The sequence below is a fragment of the Dermochelys coriacea genome, chromosome 8 (genome assembly GCF_009764565.3).
Source record: "Dermochelys coriacea isolate rDerCor1 chromosome 8, rDerCor1.pri.v4, whole genome shotgun sequence".
Classification (NCBI taxonomy): domain Eukaryota; kingdom Metazoa; phylum Chordata; order Testudines; family Dermochelyidae; genus Dermochelys; species Dermochelys coriacea.
Window position 1 is genome coordinate 3081049 of NC_050075.1, and position 27603 is coordinate 3108651.

The 27603-nt window shown below is 46.7% G+C and overlaps 2 protein-coding genes across 3 annotated transcripts in view; both read right to left on the reverse strand.

The window, feature by feature from the left end:
• Window positions 1-20531, reverse strand: part of NIPAL4 (NIPA like domain containing 4) — a 38160-nt gene extending 17629 nt beyond the window's left edge. Inside the window, exons 1-6 of one of the 2 annotated variants that reach the window (XR_006283144.1) lie at window positions 20267-20531; window positions 10300-10548; window positions 7758-7814; window positions 7019-7109; window positions 5783-5943; window positions 1521-4782 (exon numbers count right to left, since the gene is read on the reverse strand). Coding sequence is in view for 1 of the 2 variants with exons in the window: in XM_038415037.2 (XP_038270965.1) it covers window positions 4178-4782; window positions 5783-5943; window positions 7019-7109; window positions 7758-7814; window positions 10300-10548; window positions 20267-20303 (1200 nt within the window). In the remaining variant the exon portion in view is untranslated. Of the gene's footprint in view, window positions 1-31; window positions 4783-5782; window positions 5944-7018; window positions 7110-7757; window positions 7815-10299; window positions 10549-20266 lie in introns of those variants that run through there. The other variant, XM_038415037.2, reaches the window with a different exon arrangement.
• Window positions 11547-12051, reverse strand: LOC119860831 (40S ribosomal protein S25-like). Its single transcript, XM_038415038.2, is given in 2 exon segments — window positions 11547-11758; window positions 11760-12051. Coding segments are annotated over 2 exon segments (378 nt in total). The 5' UTR covers window positions 12024-12051; the 3' UTR covers window positions 11547-11644.
• Window positions 20532-27603: the final 7072 nt, after the last annotated feature.

Genomic DNA, 27603 nt, shown 5'->3' on the forward strand with positions numbered 1-27603 from the left:
AAAAAGATTTCAGCTCAGCCCTCAAGAGTTTGTATAAAACTCCTTTATTCTCCCTCTAAGTACAGATGTTATTGAAATGTCATTGAACGTGGGGGTTGCCTCTAGTTAAACATCAAAGCTAGTCACAGAGTTACATTAATTCTGCCTCTTCCCAGTACATATACAGCATGTTCATTAGGAACAAAGCTCCCAGGATCTTGCAGGCAGGGCCAGACAGTGTCTTGTATCACCTTGTGCTGAGGACCCCAAAGGACGTAATGTGAGCTCTGGCAGCTCCCTGGCAGAGTCTAGGGGACACTGACTTTCACAGTTCCCAGCAGTGACTTCCGGCTCAGCATCTTGCTCCAATCTCCTGCCCCAGGACACTGACACCCCACATATTCAGCTGGCCACAAGTGACGTGCGTTGACCATAGTGCCGACATGCTGAGCTCATTAGCTGAACCTTCCACTCATAAAATAACGCTGGGGGTTTTCACTGGAAAACGCTGGCTCTGTATCTATTAAATCTTCTGCCATCTCCAACCCTTAAAAAACCCAGACACCGGAGGGCTCCTCGCTCCATTTAAAGTCAACGGAGCTATGACAATTTAGCCCAGCTGCTGATCTTCCCCTTGAACTCAGCGCTCGGATGCCAGTACGTAGAGGGTCTACCTGTGTGCTGAGACCAGCCGTGTTCTTAAACCAGATCCAAAGAGAGCTGAGCTGTTTTTCAGGGATCCATGTGCGATTTTAGGAGACTGACATGAGCGATGCTTGGCTGTAGGGGAACTAGATCACAATCATCTGAAGGCTCCCTGTTACTCAGCACACAGTGGTTGCTACCAGCAACCGAGCCCTGATTCAGGATTAACTAAAGCTCACCTTGTGGGTTCAAAAGGTGGTGGAGGACTCAGACTGTGGGGGTTGTGGCTGAGAGACTGTGGAAGAGGGAGCTGTGTGGAGAAGAGTAAAAATCCAAGGGAAAGGTGAGCAGGGCACAGTGCAAACCACAGACAGAGAGAATGTGCAAAGACAAGGTGAGGGAAGAAAAATTCTAATAAAAAAAAATCTGTACAGCCAGAGATCAGTTACCCACTTTTGCCAGCCTAGCTTCTAACGTACAGCCCACACTTCCCTTGGAGACAAAAAGCATATGGGTTTAAATGAGAGGGAGTAAAAAAATTGGAAACTAGCTTTGCAAATCCCACAGTGGGATCCCACAAATTCCCCAAACAGCCCACAATGGGCTCCCAAACCTCAGCTTTGAAAACATTTGCCTATTTGGTTACTAATCTCGTTTGCCAAAAAAGTCTTTAGCATTTGCACCCAACTGGTCTTCCAGGCTAAAGAAGCACTTTCACTGACCAAGGAAAGGTGCTAAGTCTTGAGGAAGCCAGTGACAGTCAGTGATTCGCCACTCTCCAATGCTGATGTTACCCAGCTGTAGCTCCGCTGAGCTCGCTCCCAATTTACACTGGCTCATGCAAGGGCAGAATCAGGCTCAGTAACTTTACAGAAGAAGCTCAGCATCAATTAGACCTAATTAACATTGTGCTGCAAGAAACGACTCCCCCCCCCCACCCCCAGCTCACAAAAACAAAAGTTAATTTCTACTATACATATACACACTTTGCCAAAGCCCTGTTTAAAAAAAAAAATTCTCTAAGGTGTGGATTGTGCCATTATTACTCAAGCTGAATGGTCCCTTCCTGCAGAGGAAGTCCCATTGCAAAGTTACTACTCACCATAAACTGGCAGAATCTGGCCCTATAGCTTTAAGTGGCATCGTTCACCTTTCTAGTGAATGCAGATAATTTAAAATGCAATCCTGGCAGTGTCACAGCCCACAGTGTTACTCAGCACAAAGCAATGTCCTAGTAGAACAGGTCAACGCACAGATGGGGCTGAACCAAAACTTCACAGCCAACCCCTTAGAAATCTGTTGGTAATTCCAAGCCGAGCCAATTGAAATCTTGGCATTTGGTTAAGCGTTCATCTCTGTAAAAGACTGAATCAACTCCCCTTCCCCCCCAGGTCCAAACTGCTCTGAACTACCAAGCTGAAGTCTGGGGCTATCTAATGTGAAATCATTAGATCAAGAGCAGCAGAACTGCATTCTCTCATCCAGTTGCCTGCTAAGCCATTCAGCGCGACCTCGTGTCCAGAGGAAACGGAATCAGAGATCATTTAGGGCCTGGGGTGTACATTCTACAGCTCTTCACCACTGGCAATATTGAGCTCTGCCTCGTATGATTGCTACTTTGCACCGGCTATTAGCTCATTGTCACTAGCTGGCTCACTCTATAAAGGAGTCAATGCCCCCTCCAGATGCTCCTAACTGGCTGGGGACCAGGTGGCTTTGATTCATGATTGGGCCCAGCTGAGAGCAAGAGGGTTTGCACAAAAGGCAGCATGTGCTCAGTTGGAGGGAGGTTGCAGCCTGGGGCTGGCCCTAATGGGAGAGGGATGTAGGTGGGCTTCAGAGGATGTCAACCCATAGTTGTGTTAGTCTGCATCCGATGAAGTGAGCTGTAGCTCACGAAAGCTTATGCTCAAATAAATTTGTTAGTCTCTAAGGTGCCACAAGTACTCCTTTTCTTTTTTGCGAACTCATAGGTGGCTGGCTTTGGGGGTAGACTGGAGCTGAGGCCCTAGAATAGGGGAAGGGAGTCCAGGGAAGAAGCCCTGAGTGGTAGTGGCTTGGTAGGAATGGGCTTCTAGGGAGAAGGCCGGGGAGGTAGTGCTCTGATGGAGAATGGGCAAGAACTCTGCAGTGCCTGGGAGGGGAGCGAAGAGTCTGGGGAGGTATGAGCTCAGGAAGGGGCTGTGGAAAAAGCTAGAAATAGGCTGAGACAGGAAGTGGTCTGGGGAGGCAGCAAGCAGTGGATGGAGTTTGGCTGCTTTCTTTGGGGTCCTTTAGATGGGGATGCTAGAGGAGAGCCTTTTATACCACATCATCCAGCAATTTGGGGACTGGGGGTGGAGTTCCAGCAGTGAGTCCACTCTTCTACATTCATGCTCTCAGATAGACTAGGTTCTCCTGCAGTTAGGCAGTTGTGGCAGCTTTCACCACCTTAGGACAAACACTGCTTACTTCCCTGCACTGCTAGGGTATATTCTGCACCGGGCGGGGTGAGAGCTGCAAAATTCAGCTTCAAACTTTCTCAACATTTAGGGTGTTGGGACCTGAGGTTTTGGTTTGTCTCACTAAAGCGACAGAAACTATGTTCAGATCTGACCTGAACTTCCTCTTTAAGGATGATTGGTTCAAGCCCCTCTCAAATTCTGCACTAGAGCCTCGTGTGGAATGCCCCATGTTACACTGCTGTGGTTAAAATCATCAGAGGTCATAAAGTCATGTTGCATAATTACCCTGACAATTTACTAGGTACAAAATCTGTCTGATTGCCCTTTGGTAGGATGACAACAAAAACAAATGATACCTTACTTGCCTGTCTAAATATTTACTTGCCCAGGATGAGGGTGTGTCTTGGCTTTAAAAAGAGGAGGTTGGTGGGTCAGAGGAGAGTTTTTTCTATGAGTGGACCTTTTACTATGGAACTTGCTCTGACAAGCCCATGGCATGCTGAAAACCCATCTTTTCCCCCAGGCTTTCGGGGATTGGAAACATTATGGGGTTGTCATATGTCAGGACTTGCTGTTGCTATCTGTCTGGGTAAGCTGCCCAGGGGGTTTGCAAGGGCAGAATATTCACTGGGGGGTCTTCCTGTTTTGTTTGCTGTTGCTATGTATTTTAAGTTTTGTAGAAGTACCTAGAGCCCTTGGGCTAGGGGCTGTAAAGAAATCAAAACCCACTAATCAGTCAGTCAGTGGAGGTCAGTTTGAAGTAAGCACAACATGAGCCGGAGTTCTGCTTAGGAAAAAGTGTGCAGCTCATGCACTAGGAACTGACAATGTTGAGAGACCGGCCTTCAGAAAGGATCCCAGAGAAGAATTTTGCTCCAAGCTTGGCATATTTCAAGGGAGTTGCCACTTTCAGCAGCTATTCATGTTGATGTCTTATGGTGAACACAAAATATACCCCTTGCTCGTGTTATGACATCAGGCCTGCTTCAAAGCCCATTGGAAGACTGCATTTGACTCCTGTAGCATTGGGTCAGATCCATGATTAGTTTTACTTTCTGTGCTTTTGCTTTAAAATTGCTCCTCTGCCCTTGAACATTTATATCACTGCTTTAGCTGTAGATCATGAATACTTTGGGTTTATCATCGGCAATCATGTCAGAATTGTCCACTTCTATCAGAATGTTCTTGTCATCCTTGATTGCTGGTGCCTGGTCGCTGTTCTGAAGAACTTGTGGTAGGTTCCCTAAATTTATGTCCATGTCTTTGAAGGCATGGAGTAAAAACACCCCCAAAATAATGGTGACAAAGCCACAAACTGTCCCAATAATGTCCACCACCGACATGGCAACCCACTCCTTAAAGAGGATGATAGAAGTGGTGATGACTATGGTGGTGAATAACACGTAGTAGATAGGAAATACCAAGGAGGTGTTGAAAATGTCTAGTGCTTTGTTGAGGTAGTTGATCTGAGTGGTGACGGAAGCCACCAACATGAGGATGAGGATCCAGGGCAGCGGGTTCTGCAGGACAGGCTGGTCAGCAAAGAAGCCCTTGATGGCAATCCCCAGTCCTTTGACGGAAGACACTGAGAAGGCACCAATCACGGAACAGATGGTGAGGTAGATGAGAATGTTGCGCTGCCCATAGCGGGGTGCAAGGAAGAAGATCAGAATCAGGCAGGCTACTAAGAGGATGGCAGCATAAGCAAGGAAACCTTTGAGAGGCAAGAAGTGACAACATGAAATCCACAGACATGCACAGTCAGGCTATAACAACAGCATGCATTACTCGGGATATGCCAGAGAGATCAAACACCAGCCCACGGCTGGTCAGAAGCACTGTAACCCAGAGTAAGGCAGTAACATACCTGACATACGCAGAAATACAGTTTTAAAGAAAAATAAAAGGCCAGATCTTCAAACTGGTGGAAACATTGTAGCTCCACGAAACTGCATGAAGCTATGTGGATTTCCACCAGCTACAGATCTGGGACCAAAGACTCCCCCGTCACTTGTTATGCAGTTCCAGTCTAAGGCCTTAGACAAATACCTGTCAGGGGTTCATGTTACCAGTTTGAATGAGCTTGTTGCCCAGGGAAAGTTTGAACCAGATGGCAACGTGTAGGGCCACCTCAGCACATGGGTCCATGGGCATAAAGGAGGAGGGGATCTGGCTGACTGTGGGAAACAGCCATGCTGCCTCCACATTGCAGCTTGGCCACCTTAATGCTGACCTGCTCTACTCCAGATATTCACATCCTGAGCACCTGGGAAGCTGAGATGGCAAATGGTTTGGGGTGGGAAAAAGCACCTAGTACAAATTCAGCCCAGATATGGATGCCCCTCAGAGAAGGGCAGCAACAGAATCAGGCTCCGAGATGCTCCAGTCATACAAATAATAACAGCAAACCCAGCAGCAAGACCATGATTCTCTAAAATCTGCACAACTGGATCCCAAGTGTTGATTACAAAAACCCCCACGGACCCTCTCCAGGATTCTAGAGCCACTGTCTAAAACACTAGAACGCACAACAGAGGGACTGCAGGGAAACAGTTTATAGGGGTGCACCATGGAGTCTATTCAATCCTTCAGCTAGACCCCTGGAGCCGTGGTCCCTAACTAGAGAAAAACTCCTGGATGTGACCTTCAATCTGCTGGATGAACATTTTCCGCTAAACGGCCCCATCTTTGAGCCGGTACTGCCTGGTGCTTACCGGGCTCTTTCAGTTTTGAAGCCATTTCGGCCAGAGTGGTGACCTCCTCTTCTTCTGGGGCGTGTATCACCATTACTGTACTACCCACAATGCTCAGCATGCAGCCTAGCTTCCCAAGCAGGTTTAGCCGCTCTCCGAGCAGATAGGACGATAGGATGGCACTGTGTGGGTCAGAACAATAAAATACATTAATACCCCCAAATCATCTACGGGAGAACTGCCAGGGTTAAACAAAAGGCAGATTAAAAGGCTACATGTAAAATACATTTATTAAGGGCCAGGAAGAAATTCTTCTCTCTGTTGTGTGGGTGTAAATCTAGAGTAACTCCACTGAGTTAAGTGGGGTTATTTCGGATTCACACCAGAGTTACTAATGGCAGAGGCTGGACTCTGTGTCTCCTAAAATTCACAACTGACATAGAAATAAAATTAAAGTCTTGAAAAGAAAATGCTTATAGGTGGGGAGAGATCAATGTGTCTCCAGAGGAACTAACAGTGCGGCCAGTTCCATTCATGCTCAGTGAAGGTCCTAGCACCAAAGAACATGAAGTTCCTAGCACCCAAAGAAAGGGGTTCAAGGACCAAAGGAAAAAACACTACATTAATTATTTAGTTATTAAACTTTAGAAACTCTTTGAAGGGACAGTAGAACCCAATTACACGTTTGCTTATCAAAATGGCCCACTCTGGAGGCAGTTCCCCACTGTAGTGGTGCTAAATCTCCTATTTTTATTCTGAGTCTTGCAGCAATTGGTCTTTTTTTGAAAAAATAGCCCCAGCTCCTGGAGTCACGTAAAAATCTGAGACTCCCAGTTTTCATTAAAAGAAAAGTAAGTTTCTAGCCCTCTGGCAGGAGAGAAAAGTACAAAAATGTGATCCCAGTGCACCCTAAAAGTTCAAAAGCCAGGCTGCAAATCAAGAGAACCCAAAATGGATGATTTTGTGACAAGTTCTCATGTTTTTTGGCATTTGGGGTTGGCAATACTATCAAATACTGCCAAAAATGTTCTGGTACCAGCGCCGCAGCTGGGAGAACAGAACAAGAAGGAAGAGACAGAGGTTTTTATAAAAGCTTCCAAATGAACGCTGGTCACACCAACATACGTTTGGCATCTGCCTATTTGTCCATTTTGTAGCAATCATCAAGATTTTGTTCTTCTTGCAGAGTAAATCACATTTGTGCCATCTGGGGAAAAAATGGGGTTGAATATAAAAACAGAGAGACCTAGAAATCACCTTATGAGCACGCTCAGGGCGCCAAGGGGGGTGACGATAGTTGCAGTCGCAAACGCATAGGCAGCAAAGTTGGCAGCTTCCCCTCCACCCACTGAGCAAACGAGAAAAACAAATAGCCAACAAGTGAGTGACAACACGTATTCGTTAAGGTCATTGTGCATTTTCAGAGCGATAAGGGCTGAGCTGGGGAAGGAGCCTGAATCTTGCTGGGGGTTTTGACGCTGCATGTAAACTGAGCCAGGGCATCTTGGGGCAAAATAACCCCGGTGAGAACTATTACCGAGGAGGGAGCTTCGCACACAGCAGATCTGCAGGAAGTTGTACATCCTGGATTCTGTTACCAAGTGGGGGTATGGAGGTGCTACTACCACCTCCCGAATATCTACCTACTGTAGATGTGCCCTTTCATGACCTTGGGAGTCCATCAGGCTTTGTCCAGTGCCTGGTACGCTGACAGACCAGCCAGCCTTCCTGGTATAACCGGGGCTTTTCATACTTTTGGCCAAGAAAACTGAGCGAACTAGTTCTGCAAGCAATCCAGATGGGCTGCGATGTGACGGGCACAGCATGCCGGTTCTGCTCTATTTATCTATCTGCAAGGGGTGGAGAATCTGTCACTATACTGAACAAACTTCCAAGCCACTGGAGAAATTGGCTAAAATCATAGCTTGGTTACGCTTCCATTTTCTAAACCTTGTAAGGGCTATACATGCATTGGAATATGAATAACCCCACTTACTGGTTAACAGTCCAGCCCACCAGAACCAGTCCTTAAGGTAGCCATGACCTCCGTCTCCTGGGAAAGCAAAGCACAGATATTTAGGGATTACTAGAAAAATAACCCACAGCCACAAGAAATAGCAGATTCCGAGCTATGAAGGGGCTGTTTCAAATTACTATTGAAACAACCTAGAAGGAGAAGAGACAATAAACAAATCAGTAAAATCCTACACGGAAACCAGAGATTGAGAAGGCTGTTAGTAGAAGGTGGTATTTATATCTTGGATGGTCAGCATAAATACAATAGAAAACAGCTATTTAATCCCATTGGACAACACTGAAAAGGCAACGTCATTCCCCGGCCAGTGCTAAAAACTCTGTGATGAGTTTGCAGCGTCTTTGCATGGATTTGCTGAGTGCCCTTGACCACTAATAGCCATGGTCATTGTTGCTGTTTTTCAGAGAACTGTTTGTAGGGTCCCAGCATCAAATGCCTTGGCCAGGGCCCAGATGTGGGACGGAAACCTGAAAGGGAGATTATGGGGGGAAGAGACAAGGGGTAAAGCTGATGGGGAAACAAACCTCTTGCTGGCATCATGGGTGACAGTGTTAGCTAGTGGATAGGGCACTAAACTGCTCAGGATGTCGAGATTCTATCCCAAGCTCTGCTGGTGACGGGCTGGGTGACCTTGGGCATGTTGCTTTCTCTCTCTTGGCCTCTGTTTCCTCTCCCATTCTTTGTCATGTCTCTTTGGGCAGGGATCCTGTCACTATGTGTTTGTACAGTACATAGCACCCTGGCATCCTGATCTCAGTTGGGGCCTCCAGGCGCTACTGGAATACAAATAATGAATAATAACATCCCCAACTTAAGGCAAAAAGGGAGTTTCATGACTCTGTGTTTCTGATGCAGAATTATTTATGGCATTAAAAAAAATGAGATGGTGGAAAATGTGTTTCTAAAAAGGGAGAGTTCAGAGGATCAAGTGGGGCGGGAAGTGGACTCTAAAGTTCTTCCACACCAAGAGCCTGAGCCTGTCCCCATTAAAATCAAAGCAAAAACTCCCACTGATTTTAGTGGGAGCAGGATAGGGCCCAGTTTTCAATTACACTGGCTGAGCAGGTACTACCAGGTAACAGCACAAATTAGGAGGAATGTTGAAGTACGCAGCAGCAGAGGGGGCCGCGCTCAAATACCATGGTAATGAGCCTGCTGTAAATGCCTAGATGGAAAGATTAGATGGCTAAAAGGAAAGTTGGAGCCAGCAATGGATAAAGAACACTTGGGAAACTACTGCTAGAATTGGGACATTTAAAGAGCCTCAATGAAAGCTACAGGGAGAAGATTACACACTGGCTCCCTTAGAAATTCCTGCTTTCTTTGGCTCCAAACTTTTTCAGAAATTCTTCTTTTTGGCTGAAATTTTCCATCCTTGAGCTCAGCCCCACAGTGAATCGCTCTGGAAAATCCATGCGACCACTATGGAGTTAGCTCAGCTTTGGGATGCGGTGGAGGAAGCTGGGGAAATACTTTTGTTACTGTTAAATTCCTAAGATTTCTTTGGGCAGATAACTAAAAAATGCTGAACTTTACAACATTGGCTGTTGAATATGGCCGGTCCTCAGCAAGGGGCAGACACCCTGGGGGTTGGATCTGTACCACTTAGCAGTTCAAGGCCCAGATTGGCACTCAGGAGCTCTGGGTTCTAGTCCCAGCTTCATCCCTGACCTGCTAGGCAACCTTAGTCAAGTCACCTCACTGCTCTGTGCCTCAGTTTCCCCATGTGTAAAACAGGGACAATGATACTGACCTCCTTTGTAAAGCTCTTTGTGATCCACTGATCAAAAATGTTATCTAGGAGCTAGGTGCTATGGTTTGTAGTTACACAATGAGGTTGGCTACAGGTGTGGTTCGAAACATTGGTGACACCAGAGCAATGGGATAAACTCCACTGTGCAACTCAACAGTGGGCAGCACTGGGGGATCAGACTTCACCCCTCTCCCAATTCCACCTGTTGGGGCACACAAACACATCCACCACATTTACCTTGCAACTGTAGACACGGCTGGTCAGCCAAAAGACACACACACCAGTGCAACCCCACTGCACACATGTGCTCCAGCAACCTCAAACTGAGCTTCCACAAATCACATTCAGACTCCACCTCCACATGTTGCTCTAATGTGATGCAATACACACACGCTTCCCTTTGCTCAAGCACTACTGCATATCTCATCCTGGCACATACTGTCCACCCTTGTGCAATACAATCCCACACATGCATGCCTCAGCCAGAGCCTGCATTCAGCAGCTCCTACTCGCTCCAACAGGCACGACACATTCACATGCTCTCACAGAGATTCCTCTTGCTCCAGCTCTGGTTCCTGATGGATGAAAAGTTCTTCCACTCGCAGTTATCATGCTCTTCAGATGCAAACACAAACACACCAACAGCAAATCTCACGAGGCATATCCCCCGGCCTCGTTACTCATGGGAGTGTGGACAATGCCTCTGATTCTGGGAGCAGAAACCCCATCTTCCGCCCTGAATCTCCATACCTGCTCTGGTGCCCCCTTTGTCCACCAGACGCAGCAGCCCTTTCTTCTTGAGGATGACACTGCTGCCGATGAGGAAACTGGAGAAGATGGCAAGGGCCAAACCAATGTAGAATCCATATTTGCTTTCTACTTGTGTTACCCAGCTGCTGTGCAAAGTGAGATTCTTATGGACAGAGGTGGTCAGGTTGCCGTCACTGATCACCTGGCATATGATCCAACGAGAAGAGCAAGAAATAGGAACCAAAGAACCTGTGAGGACAACGCACACAGAAAACAAATGTGAAGGATTAGCAAGAATATTCTATGGGACTCTATCAAATGTGTTTCTTTAGGGATGGTGATGTAGTGGTCAGAGCACAGGGCTGGGATGCAGGATTCTAAGCGCAGGTCTGTCACTGACTCCTTAGACAGCCTTGACAAAAATGATTTAGGGCCAGATTCTAGCACCCTTATGCACTCTTATTTCATGAACAGTCCCCCTGAAGTCAAGGTGTTACTGAATATGATCAAAGTAACTGAATCTCTCTACCTAAGATACTTATGTGGCCCAATACTACAGGATGTGAGCACCCCAAAATCTGTAGCATGTTTATCCTCACAACACCCCTGGGAGCCAGGTAAATACTATTATTGTCATGAAACTGAGGCAGAGAGAGACTAAGAAGCAGCTTCACAAAGTATTTAGGCTCCTCCTACATGAATGGAAGTTAGGAGCCGAAAGACCTGGGCCTAAGTAACTTGCCCAAGGTCACACAGGAAGTCTGTGGTGGAGCAGGGAACTTAACCTAGATCAAAGGTTCAAACCAACAACAAAACCAAGGAGCAACCAAGGAGAAAAGCTTAACAGAGGCACAAATGCTAATTGTTTAATGTATGAAACCCTCAACAAGGGGGCAATTACGTGGCATGAGTTTGTGGATGGATGCCCTGGTTAGACATCCGTGGCCCTGGGACATTAGGCTTTAAGCTCCATCTGTACTACAGTTAGAAATCTTTGGTCACTTAGCTGGCAAGATTCCAGCTAGCGTGGCTGGACACAGCAGCGTTTTCCCACCATGGCTCTAGAATCCTGGAAATGTCGGGCTGGAAGGGACCTCGATAGGTCATCTAGTCCAGCTGCCTGCACTGAGGCAGAACCAAGTAAACCTATACCATCCCCGAGAGGTGTTCGTCTAACTGTCCTTAAATATCTCCAGTGATGGGGTTCCATAACCTCCTTTGGTAACCTATTCCAGTGCTTACCTATCCTTATGGGTTTTTTTTGTTTTGTTTTGTTTTTTTAATTCAACAATTTCATTGTATACATTTACATAAGAAATATTGCAGAGGTGACTGGAAAACTTTTTTAAGCATCCTCCCCACCAGCAGGTGCATCTCCACCCTTCATGTTTCTGGTGTAAATCACTTGGGCTCGGTGCTTGGACACAAGTTTGATCAAACCTTTGCTGAGCAGTTCTTGGGAGGGCAGCCCTTGCTAAAGAGTCTCGAATCTTCAACCTTTCAGAGACTACAGCTGGCGTGATGAGCTTGTAGTTGGGCACTTCTTTGCACAGTTTATCATAAGTAACCTTATCAAACAAAACAAGGTTATTCAGCTTGTCTCTTACTTTCCCTTTGGACCACTTCTTTTTTTTGGCTTTACCCCCAGATTTGTTCACTGGGTCCTTGTCTTTCTTCGCGGACTTCCCTGCATCCTCCTTCTTCTTATCGTCCTTGGGGGGCATGGTGGCTTTATAATTAGAAAGATTTTCCTAATATCTAACCTAAATTACCCTTGCTGCAGCATAAGCCCATTGCTACTTGTTCTTCCTTCAGTGGACAGGGGAACAATTGATCCCTGTCCTCTTTATAACAGCCCTTAGCATATTTGAAGACTGTTATCAGATCCACCCTCTGTCTCCTCTTCTCAAGACTAAAGATACCCAGGTTTTTTAGCCTTTCCCCATAGGTCAGGTTTTCTAAATCTTTGATCATTTTCCTTGCTGTCCTCTGGTCTCTGTTCCACTTGTCCGCATCTTTCTTAAAATATGGCATCCAAACCTAGACACAGCTCTCCAGCTAAGACCTCACCAGTGCTAAGTAGTTGTACATATGACACTCCTCTTAATACATCCCACTGTATCACATTTTTGGCTCATATTCAGTTTGTTACCCACTATATCCCCTAGATCCTCTTCCAAGGTACCACTGCCTAGCCAGTTATTCCCCATGTAACAGTTGTGCATTTGTGTTTTCCTTCCTACCGTGTAGTTCTTTGCACTTGTCTTTATTGCAGTTCATCTTGTTGATCTCAGCCCAATCGTCCAATTTGTCATAGCCATTTTGAATTCTAATCCTGGCCTCCAAAAGTTCTTACAATCCTCCCAGCTCGGTGCCACTCATGAATTTTATCAGCCTATTTTTCACTCCATTAGCCAAGTCATTAATGAAAATGTTGAATAGTAACACACCCAAGACAGACCCCACTAGATACGTCCTCCCAATTTGACAGTGAATCACTAATAACTACATTTTGAGGATAATCTTTCAACCAGTTGTGCACCCATCTTCTAGAAATTTCATTTAGACCACATTTCCTAATTGGCCACATGGGACTGCATCACAAGCCTTATTAAAAACAAGCTATATCACACTTACCACTTCCCCACAATCCACTAGGCCAGAAACATTGTCAAAGAAGGAAATGAGCCTGGCTTGTTCTTGACAAATCCACGTTGGCTATTCCTTATAATCCTGCTATCCTTTAGGTGCTTGCAAATTGATTGTTTAATAATTTGTTAGACTCACTAGCCTAATTCTCCAGGTTCTCTTTGTACCCCTTTTTCAAGATCATTACTATGCTTGACCTTCTCCGGTCCTCTGGGACCTCACCCGTCCTCCAAGATAATCACTTATGGTTCTGAGAAAATACACAATGGTGAATTTCATCAAACTCTGATGACTTGAATACATCTAACTCATCTCATTATTCTGTAATCTGTTCTGGCTTGTGTTCCTTCACCTGTGTGTGTCATTTGTGTTGACCTTTCCACACCTGGACACACTGCACAGCCATGTTTGTATCTTGTCTCTCTAATATCCTGGGACTGACACAGCTACCACAACACTACATGTTTTGTATCAACACGGTCTAGGAAAACTTGGGCTCAGCAGCTGGAACCAGAAGCTATGGTTTGTGGGTCCTTTTCATACAGTGTCCTGAACTTTGGGACGTCCTCCGACCTGGGTATAAATAGGTGACATGCAGGAGTGCTGGGAAGAGGGTGAACTTTTATTCCTGGCCCCTGTCATATGACATTGGTCAGGGCTGCAGAAAGTTAATATCGCTGTCACACAGCAGGGGTTACAGTATCCTTCTCAGAGTAGCAGCCGTGTTAGTCTGTATTCGCAAAAACAAAAGGAGTACTTGTGGCACCTTAGAGACTAACAAATTTATTTGAGCATAATTTTTCGTGAGCTACAGCTCACTTCATCGAATGCATCTGATGAAGTGAGCTGTAGCTCACGAAAGCTTATGCTCAAATAAATTTGTTAGTCTCTAAGGTGCCACAAGTATCCTTCTCATATACTATGCTAGTCCTGTATGTTATCAGTAATGTTCCCTTGTCAAGAACTGAGTCTCTGAAGTAGTTTCCCCTTTCTCCACCACAAGCAGAGATAACAATTTGACTCCCACTCTTTATTCAGAGTCACAAACACTCCTTGCTCTCCAGATGTACTAACAGCCCTGGAGGAGAAGTGAGAGTCTATCTCAGCACAATTACCTTGCTACTACAGGACCATCAGAGTCTAAGGCATTATTTGTTTCCATCAGGAACTGACTCCGGCAAATGCAGAACAAATATAGGGGGCAGACAAGAGAAGGGATTTACTATACAACAGGTGAAGATCATTGGCTATCTAGAACGAGTATAGTAATTGGAAGGAAGACCTTTATTGAATAATACACTTCTCTAAAGTGTGGAGAGAAGCATTAAAAAGCATTTGCCAGGTCGGAATGACTCCACCAGCACCAAGATAGAGTGTGGGGGGAATGAAATGAACTTGAAAAAAAATACTGACACTTTCCCTATTTGAAAATGAATACTGACTTTCAATTTATCTTCTATTTATGGCCCCTCAGTATAGCATGTGAGGGCTGGGAACCAGAAAGCTCCCAGAGAAACACCTAAGAATGGCCTGGCTCCCAGCTCGGAGTGGCAGATCTGTTTACTGAATTCTGGAACAGCCATGATTCAAACATTGTTTGCAGTGTTGTGTAGCCTGGTCGGTCCCAGGATATTAGTGAGACAGGATGGGTGAGGTAATAGCTTTTATTGGACCAACTTCTGTTGGAGAGAGAGACATGCTTTCGAGCTTACACAGAGCTCTTCTTCAGGTCAGCAGGTTATACAAAATAATTATTCCCTTGGAAGGACTGTCATTTGTCTAGTACCTAAAGGAGATACTGTGTAAGGTTGAAAGCTTTTGTCTCTCACCAAGAGAAGTGGGCTATTACCTCACCCACCTTGTCTCTCTAATATCTTGGGACAAACAACCAGCAAAATTAATTTTAATTTTTGCAGATTTTCAGTTTGCAAAAAATGTCAAGAATCTGCCTTTTCATCTCCATTTGGGGGTGGCAAAAAAATTTGAAGTCGTAACATTTTCCATGGGGCAGGAAATTGGCTTCCCGACCAGCACTAGTTATCAAGGCCCCTTGACACACAACTTGTGTACAGCTCAGGATCCATAGATTTTAAGGTCCAATGGGACTATTTAATTTGACCTCCTGCATAACACAGGTCAGAGATTCTCCACCCAGTAATTCCTGCATCAAGCCTGATAAGGTGTGGTTGAATGAGAGCATATCTTAGAAATACATCCAACCCTTGTTGATTTAGAGACTCCAATGCCACCCTGCCTATTCAGGCCGCCCTCTGCCAGCTAGTCTGTCACTCATCACTTCCAGCACCACATTTCTACCTAATTTGGTAATTTTGCTTTTCTATGAAATTAGAGGAGAGCTTTTCATCAGAAGCTCCCAAATGGCCTGACCCTTATAGGAGCAGATACGTAAGGTTAGAATAGCAACCTCTCACAAAGCTTTCCGCTCTGCTGCACATTCATTGTCTGTGGTCTGATCATTGGGAATAAAGACCAACCAATTATGGAGTTGATCAGAAGCTAGGAATGGGCGAGACAGGATGGATCACTTGATGATTACCTGTACTGTTCGTCCCCACTGAAGCACCTGGCACTGGACACTATCAGAAGACAGGATACTGGGCTAGATGGATCACTGCTGTGACCCAGTATGGCCGTTCTTATGTCAGGTTACACAAAAGAATTATTCTCTTGGTCGGATCCTCATTTGTTTTCACAAACACCCTTATGGCAGCATCTAGCACTTGGGGCCATGTCATATGCCCATAATTTCTGGCAAAACCTAGGCAAAATCTCTTCCAGAGAAGATGCTAACATCAGAGTACTACAGCATATGACAAGGATGCTGGGCCTCTTTCCTGTACCCCTTTGCCCTCTAGAAGCACACTATATCATGCCTGAGAACCCAGAAGTTATGGGGCAGATCCTCAGATCCTTGTCATATCTACCTTGATTCCATCAAGTTCTGGCAAGCTACACTAGTTGAGCATCTGCCACATAATTATTCTGAAGTTAGGTCAAAGGAAGAGTGCCTAGTGGGATAATACCAAGACTCCCTGAAAACACAAATTTAAATACCAGCAAGGTTGACTCAACCTTTCATCCTTCCTAATTATTTTGATTGCCAGGCATTTTATGTATCAGACACGACAGTGATAGGCAGAGCATTAACATCTAAGTAGATTTACTGGAGGTGTGTCTCCTTCAGCTGGGATCTTGAAAAGAAGAGGTTCTGATTCATCACTGCATATGCTGTGATGACCCCATTGATTTCAGTAATGGTGAATCTGGCCCAGAGGCTCTGTCTAGCAAATGATCCCCTGGCACTTTTTCTAGGAGTCCAGGTTTGTCCTTGACCAAAATTTCTCACTTCCCATCCCCACTGCGGGTGCCATCTGTCTGGTGAATGCATGTGAAGTTGGAAAGCATTCAGATCCTGCAGAATGAAATTGCGGGTATCAATGTGATTCATTATTTGGTGGCATGAAAATAGATAAGAATCAAGGGCTTCTCTGTAAAGCACCACTAAACATCAGCCTCTACATCTAAAGCTGTATCAATGGGTGTTGGTGGGGAAATTGTCGAGCTTCTTTTTCTGGTTCTCACACTGCTACCACACCCGAGACATTGCTCCTAGCTACTCTTAGCTCTGTGTAGGTACTGAACTAAAAATATACACAGAGACGGATGAGGGAAGAAAATGCCCAGATGGAACTTCACAGAAGAATCTTCCACCTCTAGGGAGCAGACCGCCTCTGAGCAACAAAACAGCTGGGTCGAATTTTTAAAGAATATACTGCGTGTATCAGAATAATGAGCTGCTAGATCATTGCCTCGGTCTTAGCAATGGGAAGAGGGACCCGCCATGTGGATTGTGCCCATCCAAGGAGTTCTTTGTGGCTGGTTCAACATGGACACTCATTTCACACATCCCCCACTTCCCAGGCCTTGGAAGAAATTCACAAAAAAAAGTTGGTACAGGCTGAGGCTGCTGGACACATTGTGCAGTCTCTCCTCTCCTCTCGGTGTGGGTGTTTCTGGACGAGGGACTGCCCTGCGTGCAAATGATCCAATAGAAAATTCCCTGACTGTGGACTTCCCTCCCAAAGGACCTGGTGGAAGCCCTATCACTAGTTGTTTTTTTTTCTAGACTGTGTAAAATGCTCCCATATAGACTGTAGGGAACAACACTCCATAAGGCAGGGGGATGGGTTAAATGGTCTATAGAGTCTTTTCTATCTTGGATTAGTAAAATTTAGAAGAAGAAAACCCCCAGCTGCTTTGTAAGTCCCGTAAATGCTGTAATGCACAGGTAACATAGTGCCTAGTTACTCTCATTTCTTCTGCTATAGAACAGGCTTTGTGAGGCTTAGAACAAAAGTGATTGCTAACTCCCCTGGCTGCACAATGTCCTCATGTGACATAGCTTTTACGTCCCTCAGAGAGAGCAAATAAAATCAGCCCCCTTCAATGCAAACAAGAGCCAGTATAAAACCTGAGAGGGAGCAAGCCAGAGATCTGCTTGCTGAAACCTAGCTCTTCTTTTGTTACATTCAATTCAGCCTTCCAGGCAGCAAAATGAATTACATGCCTATGTAGGGTGTGGGGGGAGGTATCTCCAAAGAGAGGTTGGGATACACAAGAATCATTTTTGCTGCAAATAGGGCCCAGATGTTGATATTTACATCCTCAGACATGAAAATACACCATTCAATAAGACACATGGACAAGTGGCTCACACCCGAAGAGAGTGAATTTTAAAAATCACTAGCTGGGTTTCTTATTCTTTTCACTGGTTATTTCTAGAAGTTAAAAAGGCAGATTCTCAGCTGGGGTCAGTTGTCATCACTCCATTGCCTTCAATAGAGCTAGGGCCAATTACGCCAGCTGCGGATCTGCCCCACGAGGATTAAAATGAATGTAGATATGCACATACATTTTCACAGCCAGAGCTATCACACACATGTGCTTTAAGGGCGTGATCCAAAGCCCATTGGAGTCAATGGAACATTTCCTGTTGACCTTCATTGGCATTAGGCCCCAAGCAACTGCATTCAGTCCAGATTATCATTCCAATTCAAATGCCGGATGCTTTACACTTCACACCTTTCTGCAGAGAGGCATCACGGGGCAGCCCACCAAGCCTAGGCTAGGAGCACACATCTCCAGGGCTCTGAGTGGGCGGGAGAGCGCCCTGAGGGACCCCCTATTTCCAGCCTCCCCCAGAACAGGGGCTGGATCGAGCACTGCTGGGAACTTTAAAAAAAAAGTTTCACCTTGGAAATAACAAGCTACAGAATCACAGAACTGTGGGGCTGGATGGGGCCTCCAGAGCGCACACAACCCCCAGGACCAAGTCAACATAGGCCAACCCAACAGGTGTTTGTCCAACCAGTTCCTAACGCCCTCCAATGAGGGGGATTCCACACCCTCCCTCGGAGCCTGTTCCCAGGGTGGTTGTGGACTTCCTTCCTCTCAGTTTTTAGGAACAGGTTGGACAAAGATGCCTGCCTGGTGGAGGGACCTGGAATGAAACCAGCCCTGCACTGGCCAGTTCTCCTTCACCACCTGCTTCCCTGACACCCTCCTCCCTTGCTCCTGCCAGTGCTGAATGCTTTACAGGAGGTAGCCCAGCCCCAGCAATGAGTGACCCAGTCCAGCCCTATGGGGGGATCTCTGCTACCCCATCCCCAGATCAGCACAAACACCTGCCCAGCTCCCCCTCCTGCAATGGGACCCCCTCGCCTCCTGGAGCCCTCCTGCTCCCATGCACCCTGCATCTCCCTCTAGCCAGAGGAACCTACCAGGCCCCCTCCCCCTAACTCTTGTCCAGTGCTACTCCGCCATGGAAGCAGTGCCTGAGGCCAGGCTGACTCGAGGGGCAGCCCCAGCTGTTGCCCCAATTCCCTGGGGTCCCAGCACAGGCCGTGGCACCGTCTCCTTTCCCCCTGAATTCAGTGAGAAATCAGGGGCCAGTGGCTGGTTTGAGAGCCCTGGGCTACAAAGGGCCTGCCCAATGCCTTGGGGGTACAAAGGTGTGGGGGGAGGTGGGATGGGGCTGGGCTGGCCATAGACCAAGCTACCCCCAACCAGACCAGCCTCCTCCAGAACCCCCCAAGTCTGCCCCCTTCAACCGCATCCCACCCCAACCCCATCCCACCCCCCTTCCGACCCTCATCCCAGTCCTCAGTCCCACTCACCCCCCAAACCCCTCCAGAACCCCCCAACTGCCCCCTTCCAACCCCATCCCATCCCACCCCTCTTCCGACCCCCACTCCAGTCCTCAGTCCCACTCACCCCCTCCCAAACCATTCGAGAACCCCCCAACTCTGCCCCCTTCTGACCCCATCACACCCCAACCCATCCCACCCCCTTCCAACCTCCACCCCAGTCCTCAGTCCCACTCACCCCCCAAACCCTCCAGAACCCCCAACTTCCCCCTTCTGACCTCATCACACCCCAACCCATGCCGCCCCCCTTCCGACCCCACCCCAGTCCTCAGTCCCACTCACCCCCCAAATCCTCCAGAACCCCCAACTGCCCCCTTCCGACCTCATCCCACCCCAACCCATCCCACCCCCCTTCCAACCCTCACCCCAGTCCTCAGTCCCACTCACCCCCCCAAACCCCTCAACTCTGCCCCCTTCCGACCCCATCACACCCATCCCATCCCGCCCCCTTCCGACCCCACCCCAGTCCTCAGTCCCACTCACCCCCCCAAACCGCTCGAGAACCCCCCAACTCTGCCCCCTTCCGATCCCATCCCACCCCCTTCTGACCCCCACCCCAGTCCTCAGTCCCACTCACCCCCCAAATCCTCCAGAACCCCCAACTGCCCCCTTCCGACCTCATCCCACCCCAACCCATCCCACCCCCCTTCCAACCCTCACCCCAGTCCTCAGTCCCACTCACCCCCCCAAACCCCTCAACTCTGCCCCCTTCCGACCCCATCACACCCATCCCATCCCGCCCCCCTTCCGACCCCACCCCCGTCCTCAGTCCCACTCACCCCCCCAAACCGCTCGAGAACCCCCCAACTCTGCCCCCTTCCGATCCCATCCCACCCCCTTCTGACCCCCACCCCAGTCCTCAGTCCCACTCACCCCCCAAACCCCTCCAGATCCCCCCAACTGCCCCTTCCGACCCCATCCCACCCCAGTCCTCAGTCCCCCTCACCCCCCTTCAGATCCCCCCAGCTCTACCCCCCTTCCGACCCGACCCCTCTTCCAATCCTACAGTCGCGGCTCAGTTCCCACCCCCTGCCCTCACCCCTGACTTCAATTCCGCCCCCCCGTGTAGCCCCCCACGCCCCGGCACCCACCGTTCGCACAGCTGCGGTTCCCCCACAGCGGCTCCATGGGCTCGCTCCAGGAGCAGCGGAGCCAGATCCGGATCGGCGGCGGGTGCGTGTGTCCTGCCCCCCGGGCCGATGCCTCCCCCTCCCGGCTGCCTCGTCTGCCCCTCCTTTGCGGGGAGCGGCACCTCGGGCCCCGCCCTGCCTGCGCTGAGCTGGGAAGTTGCTCCCGGCTGGGCTGGGTGTGCACCTGCTCCAGCCGGATACTCCGCTGAATCAGGCTTCTCCACCCCTGGCTCATCGCTGCAGCCTCCTGACGCCCCAGGGACTCAGCCCACTGCCCGACCTAAGGCCCAGCCCCCGCACTCAGGGGGGCCGGGGCGAGCGGGCGAGTCTCTGCTTCATGCAGAGCAAAGGGAAGGGATCAGACAAACTCCTAGGTCCAAATGCTCCAAGCGAGGGAGCGGGGGGTGTACGTGTCAGTGCCGCGCTCACACAGGTGGGTGGATCCGATGAAGTGAGCTGTAGCTCACGAAAGCTTATGCTCTAATAAATTTGTTAGTCTCTAAGGTGCCACAAGTCCTCCTTTTCTTTTTGCGAATACAGACTAACACGGCTGCTACTCTGAAACAGGTGGGTGGGTGTAAGCGATGCTCTGAAAAGGCGCCCTCTCTCCCATGTAACCCTGCAAACCCGGCATGTGTGTGTGTGTGCACATCGGGTACTGAGTGTGCACAAAATACACGGTGAGCGTGAGCACAATTACCCGACATGCCCCTGCAAACCCTGCTGGAAAAGGTGGCCTGGTATTTTTTGTGAGTTTCCTTGGCACTTTTGCTCACACTTGACTCTCGCTGTGAAGCATTCTGGGGTATTTTGGCTATATGGGATGCCAGGTTAAAAAAACAAAAAGTGTCCCACAGGCACCACAGCAAAACTAGGGGTGGCTGACCAGCCGACCTATCAGGGTTGAAATTCCTGTGTTCCCCTCAGTAGCTCAGCCCTTCACCGTTCTGAGATGGGCCCTGAAGAGATGCAAGGTCCAGGAATACTTCAGGAGACAGGGATTTCTCCTTCAGGCTTTGTTTTTCTCCTTGTGCTGCTTGGGGCTAGCAGGGAGAACTTGCACTAACTGCCGTTAAATATGAGGGCCACATAGGTCGTTAGTTAGCACAGGGGATAGCTAGCCAGCATGGTTCAAGCAGAGTTCCAGCAGAGCATAGCTGAATATTGTCTGACCAAACTGGGCGTAATATTAAATCAACCCAATAAATGGCTTACACGGCAGCATGCAGGACATTGTATTTACAGAACGAGGCATGTACCATGGAGCAGAAATTAAAAACAAACAAGAGGCTTTTTAACAGAACACTGGGCTAATAATACACATGTATATTCATACCGCAGAGAATATCTACTTTTACTAAAAGAGATTCCACATGCAGATATTAACCTATTCAAAGAAATAGTTCAGAAGGGCTTGTGTTGTTTTAAATGTTGGTAGAAATTATTCTTATGTACTTAGTACTGTAGCCGGGCACTGCATTTTGCATTTTGGGGCTTTCAGAGAGGTTTGAAGGAAGAGAAGGGAGACAGATGTGTTTGAATTCGACCACAAATTGGTGAATTCAGGGAGTATTGGGTGAAATCTATGGTCTGTGTTATGCAGGAGGTCAGACTAAATGAGCCCAGTGCCCTGCCCGCCCCAGCCTTGAAATCCATGAATCTTTGACACTGAACTAATGTTGATTGAGAGGCTCTTCCATGCATGCACAGAGTTCACAATGACAATGTCAGATAATGACAAAACCAATGGGACATAATTTCAATGGGACTGCTTGCGTATTTCGTGTGAGTACAAACATCCCTATCTATCAGCAATGTATTGTCAGGAGTGGAGCTAAGCAAAATACAGAAGAAAGATTTAAGTAGGGGAAGGGGCTTGGACACTTCAGGTTTCTGTCATAGCAACTTCTTATAGGAGCAAACCCATTAAAAATACACCATATGTAGAACAAGTTCAATCATTTAAAAGCTCTCCCTTGCATTGTGAAATTCCATCCATGTGAGACGAACGTGAGAGTGGAGAAGCAACTCAAGGAATGTAATGAGCTCAGTTCTACTCCCATTAACATCAGTTTGAATGTTGCCACTGACTTCAGTGGGAGGAGGATCTGCTGTTGTTTTCTAATGTGTTCCATAGTGAACAGAAGCAATGTTTTCTAAATGCACGTGGCAGACAAACAGGTTGTTTGATAACCACTTTAATACGGCCATGGGGTTGGACATCTCTGACAAAGGGCCCAGAGACTTCATCAGCATACCTGGGACTTCTTAGCTTTCCAAAGCATCTGATTTCTGCTATCCCATTAGTACAGTTCTAGGAGCTCAAAGGGAAAGCGGAGCAAAAACTGTCCAGCGAGCAACTCGGTTATATTACATTTTTAATGCAGCTTAACCATTGCATGCCCCATTTAAAGGTATAAAGAGGTGGGGATTGCAAATCACCATCGAGGGTCTTACAATTGCACCAATTACAGGTTTCAGAGTAGCAGCCGTGTTAGTCTGTATTTGCAAAAAGAAAAGGAGCACTTGTGGCACCGTAGAGACTAACAAATTTATTTGAGCATAAGCTTTCATGAGCTACAGCTCACTTCATTGGATGCATTCAGTGGAACCCAAAGGGAATTAGGCACCTTTTGTAGTGATAATCAAGGTGGCCCATTTAGACAGTTGACAAGAAGGTGTGAGGATACTTAACATGGGGAAATAGATTCAATATGTGTAATTACATATTTCTTGTCAACTGTCTAAATGGGCCACCTTGATTATCACTACAAAAGTTTTTTTTCTTTTCTCCTGCTGATAATAGCTCATCTTAATTAATTAGCCTCTTACAGTTTGTATGGCAACTCCCACCTTTTCATGTTCTCTGTATGTATATATATATATCTTCTTACTATATGTTCCATTCTATGCATCTGATGAAGTGAGCTGTAGCCCACAAAACTTATGCTCAAATAAATTTATCAATTATGGTATTTCTGCTCATGTCCGAGACAAATTATTATGAGTCAATTTTAATGTTGGACATCCGGTCATCCGGCACTAACACAGCTTCCTTCCCTCCCTCTCACCAGCAGCTGTGTATTATGACTGTATGTACACAGCAACCCATTGTGGACACAACAGCCCCTGCCCTTTCATCAAAGTGAGTCCACTAACCAACTCAAGCTGGAAATCTGTAGAGATAAGTAAAACCAATAGAAACTGCCTTGTTTTTCTTTATTCAGCCATAATGGCCTTATCAGTGAGGGGCCATCACGTTGTTTCCACAGCAAATGTGAAGCTCATTTTTTTGTTGGTCATTTGACTTTTATCAGGGCTTCCCACCGTAGCTGCAGACCAGCAGGTCACTGGTTTAGACAGATTGCACCAGCTTCTTAACTTTATCACACAATCAATCCAAGCCACGTGCCCACAGTTTTTAGCATAAAAAAAAATACAGGATGGTTTCTGGTCTCAGCAAATCTTGGGCTAAATCCTGCCATTGTTACACAACCCGTCTTCAGGCAAAATGCACATTGTAAGTGCGGGTGAGTTTATAAGGGCCAGGCAATGACTGCAGGATTTGCCTCCTGATTTGGTAATTTCACTGGTGGATGCAGGTTAGCAACCATGGTATCGGCACACTCTTGTACGTACCAGATGTATGACTGTGAGATTCAGGGAGATGGTTGAATATGATGAATGCTCTGTATGCATTGCCTGACTAAATTAAACTCACTCCAGTGTTGCTTCCTGTCTGTAAAATGGGGATAATCTTTCTTCCTTTTTCCCACTGTTGGCCTGTTTTGTCTATTCAGGTGGCACGTTCTTTGTGGCAGGTTCTGTCTCTCACTTTGAGTTGTCCAGTATCTAGTACAACGGGCCTTGATCTCAGTTGGGGTCTCTGGATGCAGCTATAGTCATAAAAAAGGGAGAGGTTTGATGTTACATTGTGTTCACACTAAGTCTTGTAATCCTGTATGAAAACATTTTCAAGCACCTTTGTGGCTGCACAGTTTATGTCCATATGGAACAGGGTCACAAACTTCTTCAGAAACTGTGCTTTGGACTTGCTCTGGGGGCTGCAGCTCCCTGGGGCAGGGACTGTCTTTTTGTTCTGTTTGTACAGCACCTAGTGCAACAGGCTCCTGGTCTGTGACTGGGACTCCTAGCACAGCTATACAAATTATTATTTTACAAGAATAATAGTAATTAATAAATACATGGCACCATTTCTGCTAGCATAGCTGGAAAAAAAAAGTGTCCCTGCACATACTAGGTATTTAAATACTAGGTATTTAAAATGTACTACACCAGTGCTAGCTATGCACATGTTGGGAAATGATTCAAAACTGTCCTTGTCAACCCCTTCTTAATAGGGTTGTAACTAGCTCAGCTCATATGCTAGTGTGGACAGGGCTGGAGAACTACAGGGAATGTGATGGGGTGTACACTCCACACAGGCAGCAAAAGGGTTAACAGGAGCCTGAGGGCTTCAGTTAGCAGCACCTGGAGGGTGTGGAGACCCAGTTTATAACCAGGCCCAGCTGGGGAGGAGTGGGAGAGGGTTGGAAGGAAAGAGGCCAGCCAGGGGAGCCTCTCCCCATTGTATTTTTCACCGAATGCATCCAATGAAGTGAGCTGTAGCTCACGAAAGCTTATGCTCAAATAAATTTGTTAGTTTCTAAGGTGCCACAAGTATTCCTTTTCTCCTGAGATGGGCATTTGGACAGTAGGCTGGGAGAGATGTGGAGAAATCACAGGAGTGGGGTGAGCCCCTGCAGGAAGACTTGATAAAAGGGCAGGAAATGGATCTCTGGGGAGGAGTTGCTTGCCACTGGAGTTAGAAGGGATTCTGCAGAGCCTAGAAAGGGGCTGGTGGAAGGAGTAGGAGGGAGCAGACCTTGGCTGCTAACTAGAGTCCTTGGACTAGAACCTGCAGTAGAGGGAGGGCCTGGGTTTCCCTACCGCCCAGCAAGGAAGGTGGCATGAAACAAGAGGTATGGACTCCTGGAAGCCCAGAGACAAGGGGTGTAAGGCTCACTTGGCCCAGAATCATGAGCTGAGGCCTGACATAGGGATGTGGAACAGCTTCTGAATGAGGAGAGATTTAAAAATAAGACTAGGATTGTTCAGCTTAGAAAAGAGATGACTAAGGGGAGATATGAGGGAGGCCCATAAAAATCATGACAGATGGGGGGAAAGTGAATAAGGAGTGTTATTTACTCCTGCACGTAACACAAGAACCAGGGATCACCCACTGTAATTAATAGGCAGCAAGTTTAAAACAAGCATAAGGAAGTACTTCTTCACACAAGGCACAGTCAACTGGTGGAACTCATTGCGAGAGGATGTTGTGAAGGCCAAGACTATAACAGGCTTCATAAAAGAACTAGATAAGTTCATGGAGGATAGGTCTATCAATGGCTATTAGCTAAGATGGTCAGGGATGCAACCCCATGCTCTGGGTGGCCGTAAACCTCTGACTGCTAGAAGCTGGGACTGGACAACAGGGGATGGATCACTTGATAAATTGCCCTTCTACAGGGAATATAAAATTCTCAGCCTCAGGTGAGAGGAAAATGCTCCTGGTTGTTTTTAGCTGCCTAATAGAACTAGGAGGAGAGAATTACTTAAAAAAAAAAAAAAAAAAAGCAAAGGAAATCATGATGCCTCATTTTACTGACCCCATCACTGCTTCCCTGGGGCTACTTCATCACCTGGGAGTTTTGCCCTGATTTATGTGCCCTGGTGCGATTCTGTCAAGGTGTGCTGTAATTTTTGTCAAACCTGCAAGTTACCAATTAGGTTCAAAGCGATTTGTTTCCCCATCAGAAGGAAGGTCGCTGCAGTGCAAGGTCTTTGAGATTGTGGTTGCTGAGGAAATAAAAGGGTAGAAAAGGGGGAGACATCAGATTTCCTCCCTATTCTGGTGATAATGTGACACATGCCTGCTTGTTAGCAATGGGCACCTTCACAAGCAGCCGTTGACCCAAATACAGAGAATATTAAGCAGGGCCTGCTGGGAGTGTTTAATATCTGCTCCATCTTACTGCTGCAGGGTGATGCTCCCAGGCTGCTATTAAAACAGAAATATGTTCCCAATCTGCAGTCCTGGTAGCTTAGGCCTTGCCTGTGCATGCCGGTGGCACTGATTTCACTGAATTGCTTAAACCCATTCAGGGAAAAAAGTGGTGCAAACCTTGGTGTAGACACATGCTATTTTAAGCCTGACCTATCCATTTAGCTTATGTTGGTTTAACTGACACCGGTAAATTGACCTGGCTAAACCAATATGAGTTTTAAACGAATATGAGTGTCCAGAGTGAGGTTTGCAGCAGTTTAAATCAATGTCAAACCTACGTTAGTTAAATTAAACCAGTGAAACTTCTGTGTGTGGACAAGGGGTCAGTCTTGGTAAAGGGGCTGGCTGAATAAATGTTCCATCCTAACATTCTGCCATTCGCACAATGTTAGCACATGCAGTATTGGGTTCTTTATGAGCCATTGCTGTGAGAAAGGGAGAGATGGCTCCTGCACTTAGAATGATTTAACCATTAATTAAATTAAAGATAAGCAGAGTCACAACTGGAGCAGCATAGTCACCAGGTTTAAGGTCCCAGACCTGACCTTATGTGGCCAGAGAGCTCATCAACAGAAAACTAAGAGAAGGATCCTGTAGAAAGGGACAAAACAGGGTCAGTAATCTCAGGCACTGTATAAATGTGAAAATTTTTCCAGATGTATTGTCTCTGGAAAAAAATGTCTGTCACATCTGTGTGCAATTCAGCATTTTTGTTTCATGGAAATTTTTTCATGGAAACTTTGTCCTTTTATTTTGTATAATTTCACCCAAAATTAACTCTGTGAGAAATTCTGATCTAGTATTATTATTACATGGAATAACTAAGAAACATCTTCAAAACATTGTACAAACATTGACTTATAAATGGCTTGTGTGTTTCTTGCATTGAAATGACCTCTTGCAAGTTTTTGATGCAATGTTACTGTGACTCTAAAATGCGTGGGATTTGTTGGGAACACATGCAGGTATCTTAATGACATGTCTCCTGAACATAGGCCTATTTTCAATTTGGTAGTGAAATAGCTGAACAAGCAGTATATTTTCTATACCAACAAAACAATCCTGATCTATAGCCTCCTACATCAGACTGAGCAGGATTGAACCTGTCAGTGGGGCGAGAGGGAGAGGCCTTGCTTTTTATTTTTTCTCACTTGCACCTCCCTCATTAAAAACTTTATTTCAATTATTGTATCTTCGAAGGAATATGGCAGCTTTGTGCCTTTTCACTACT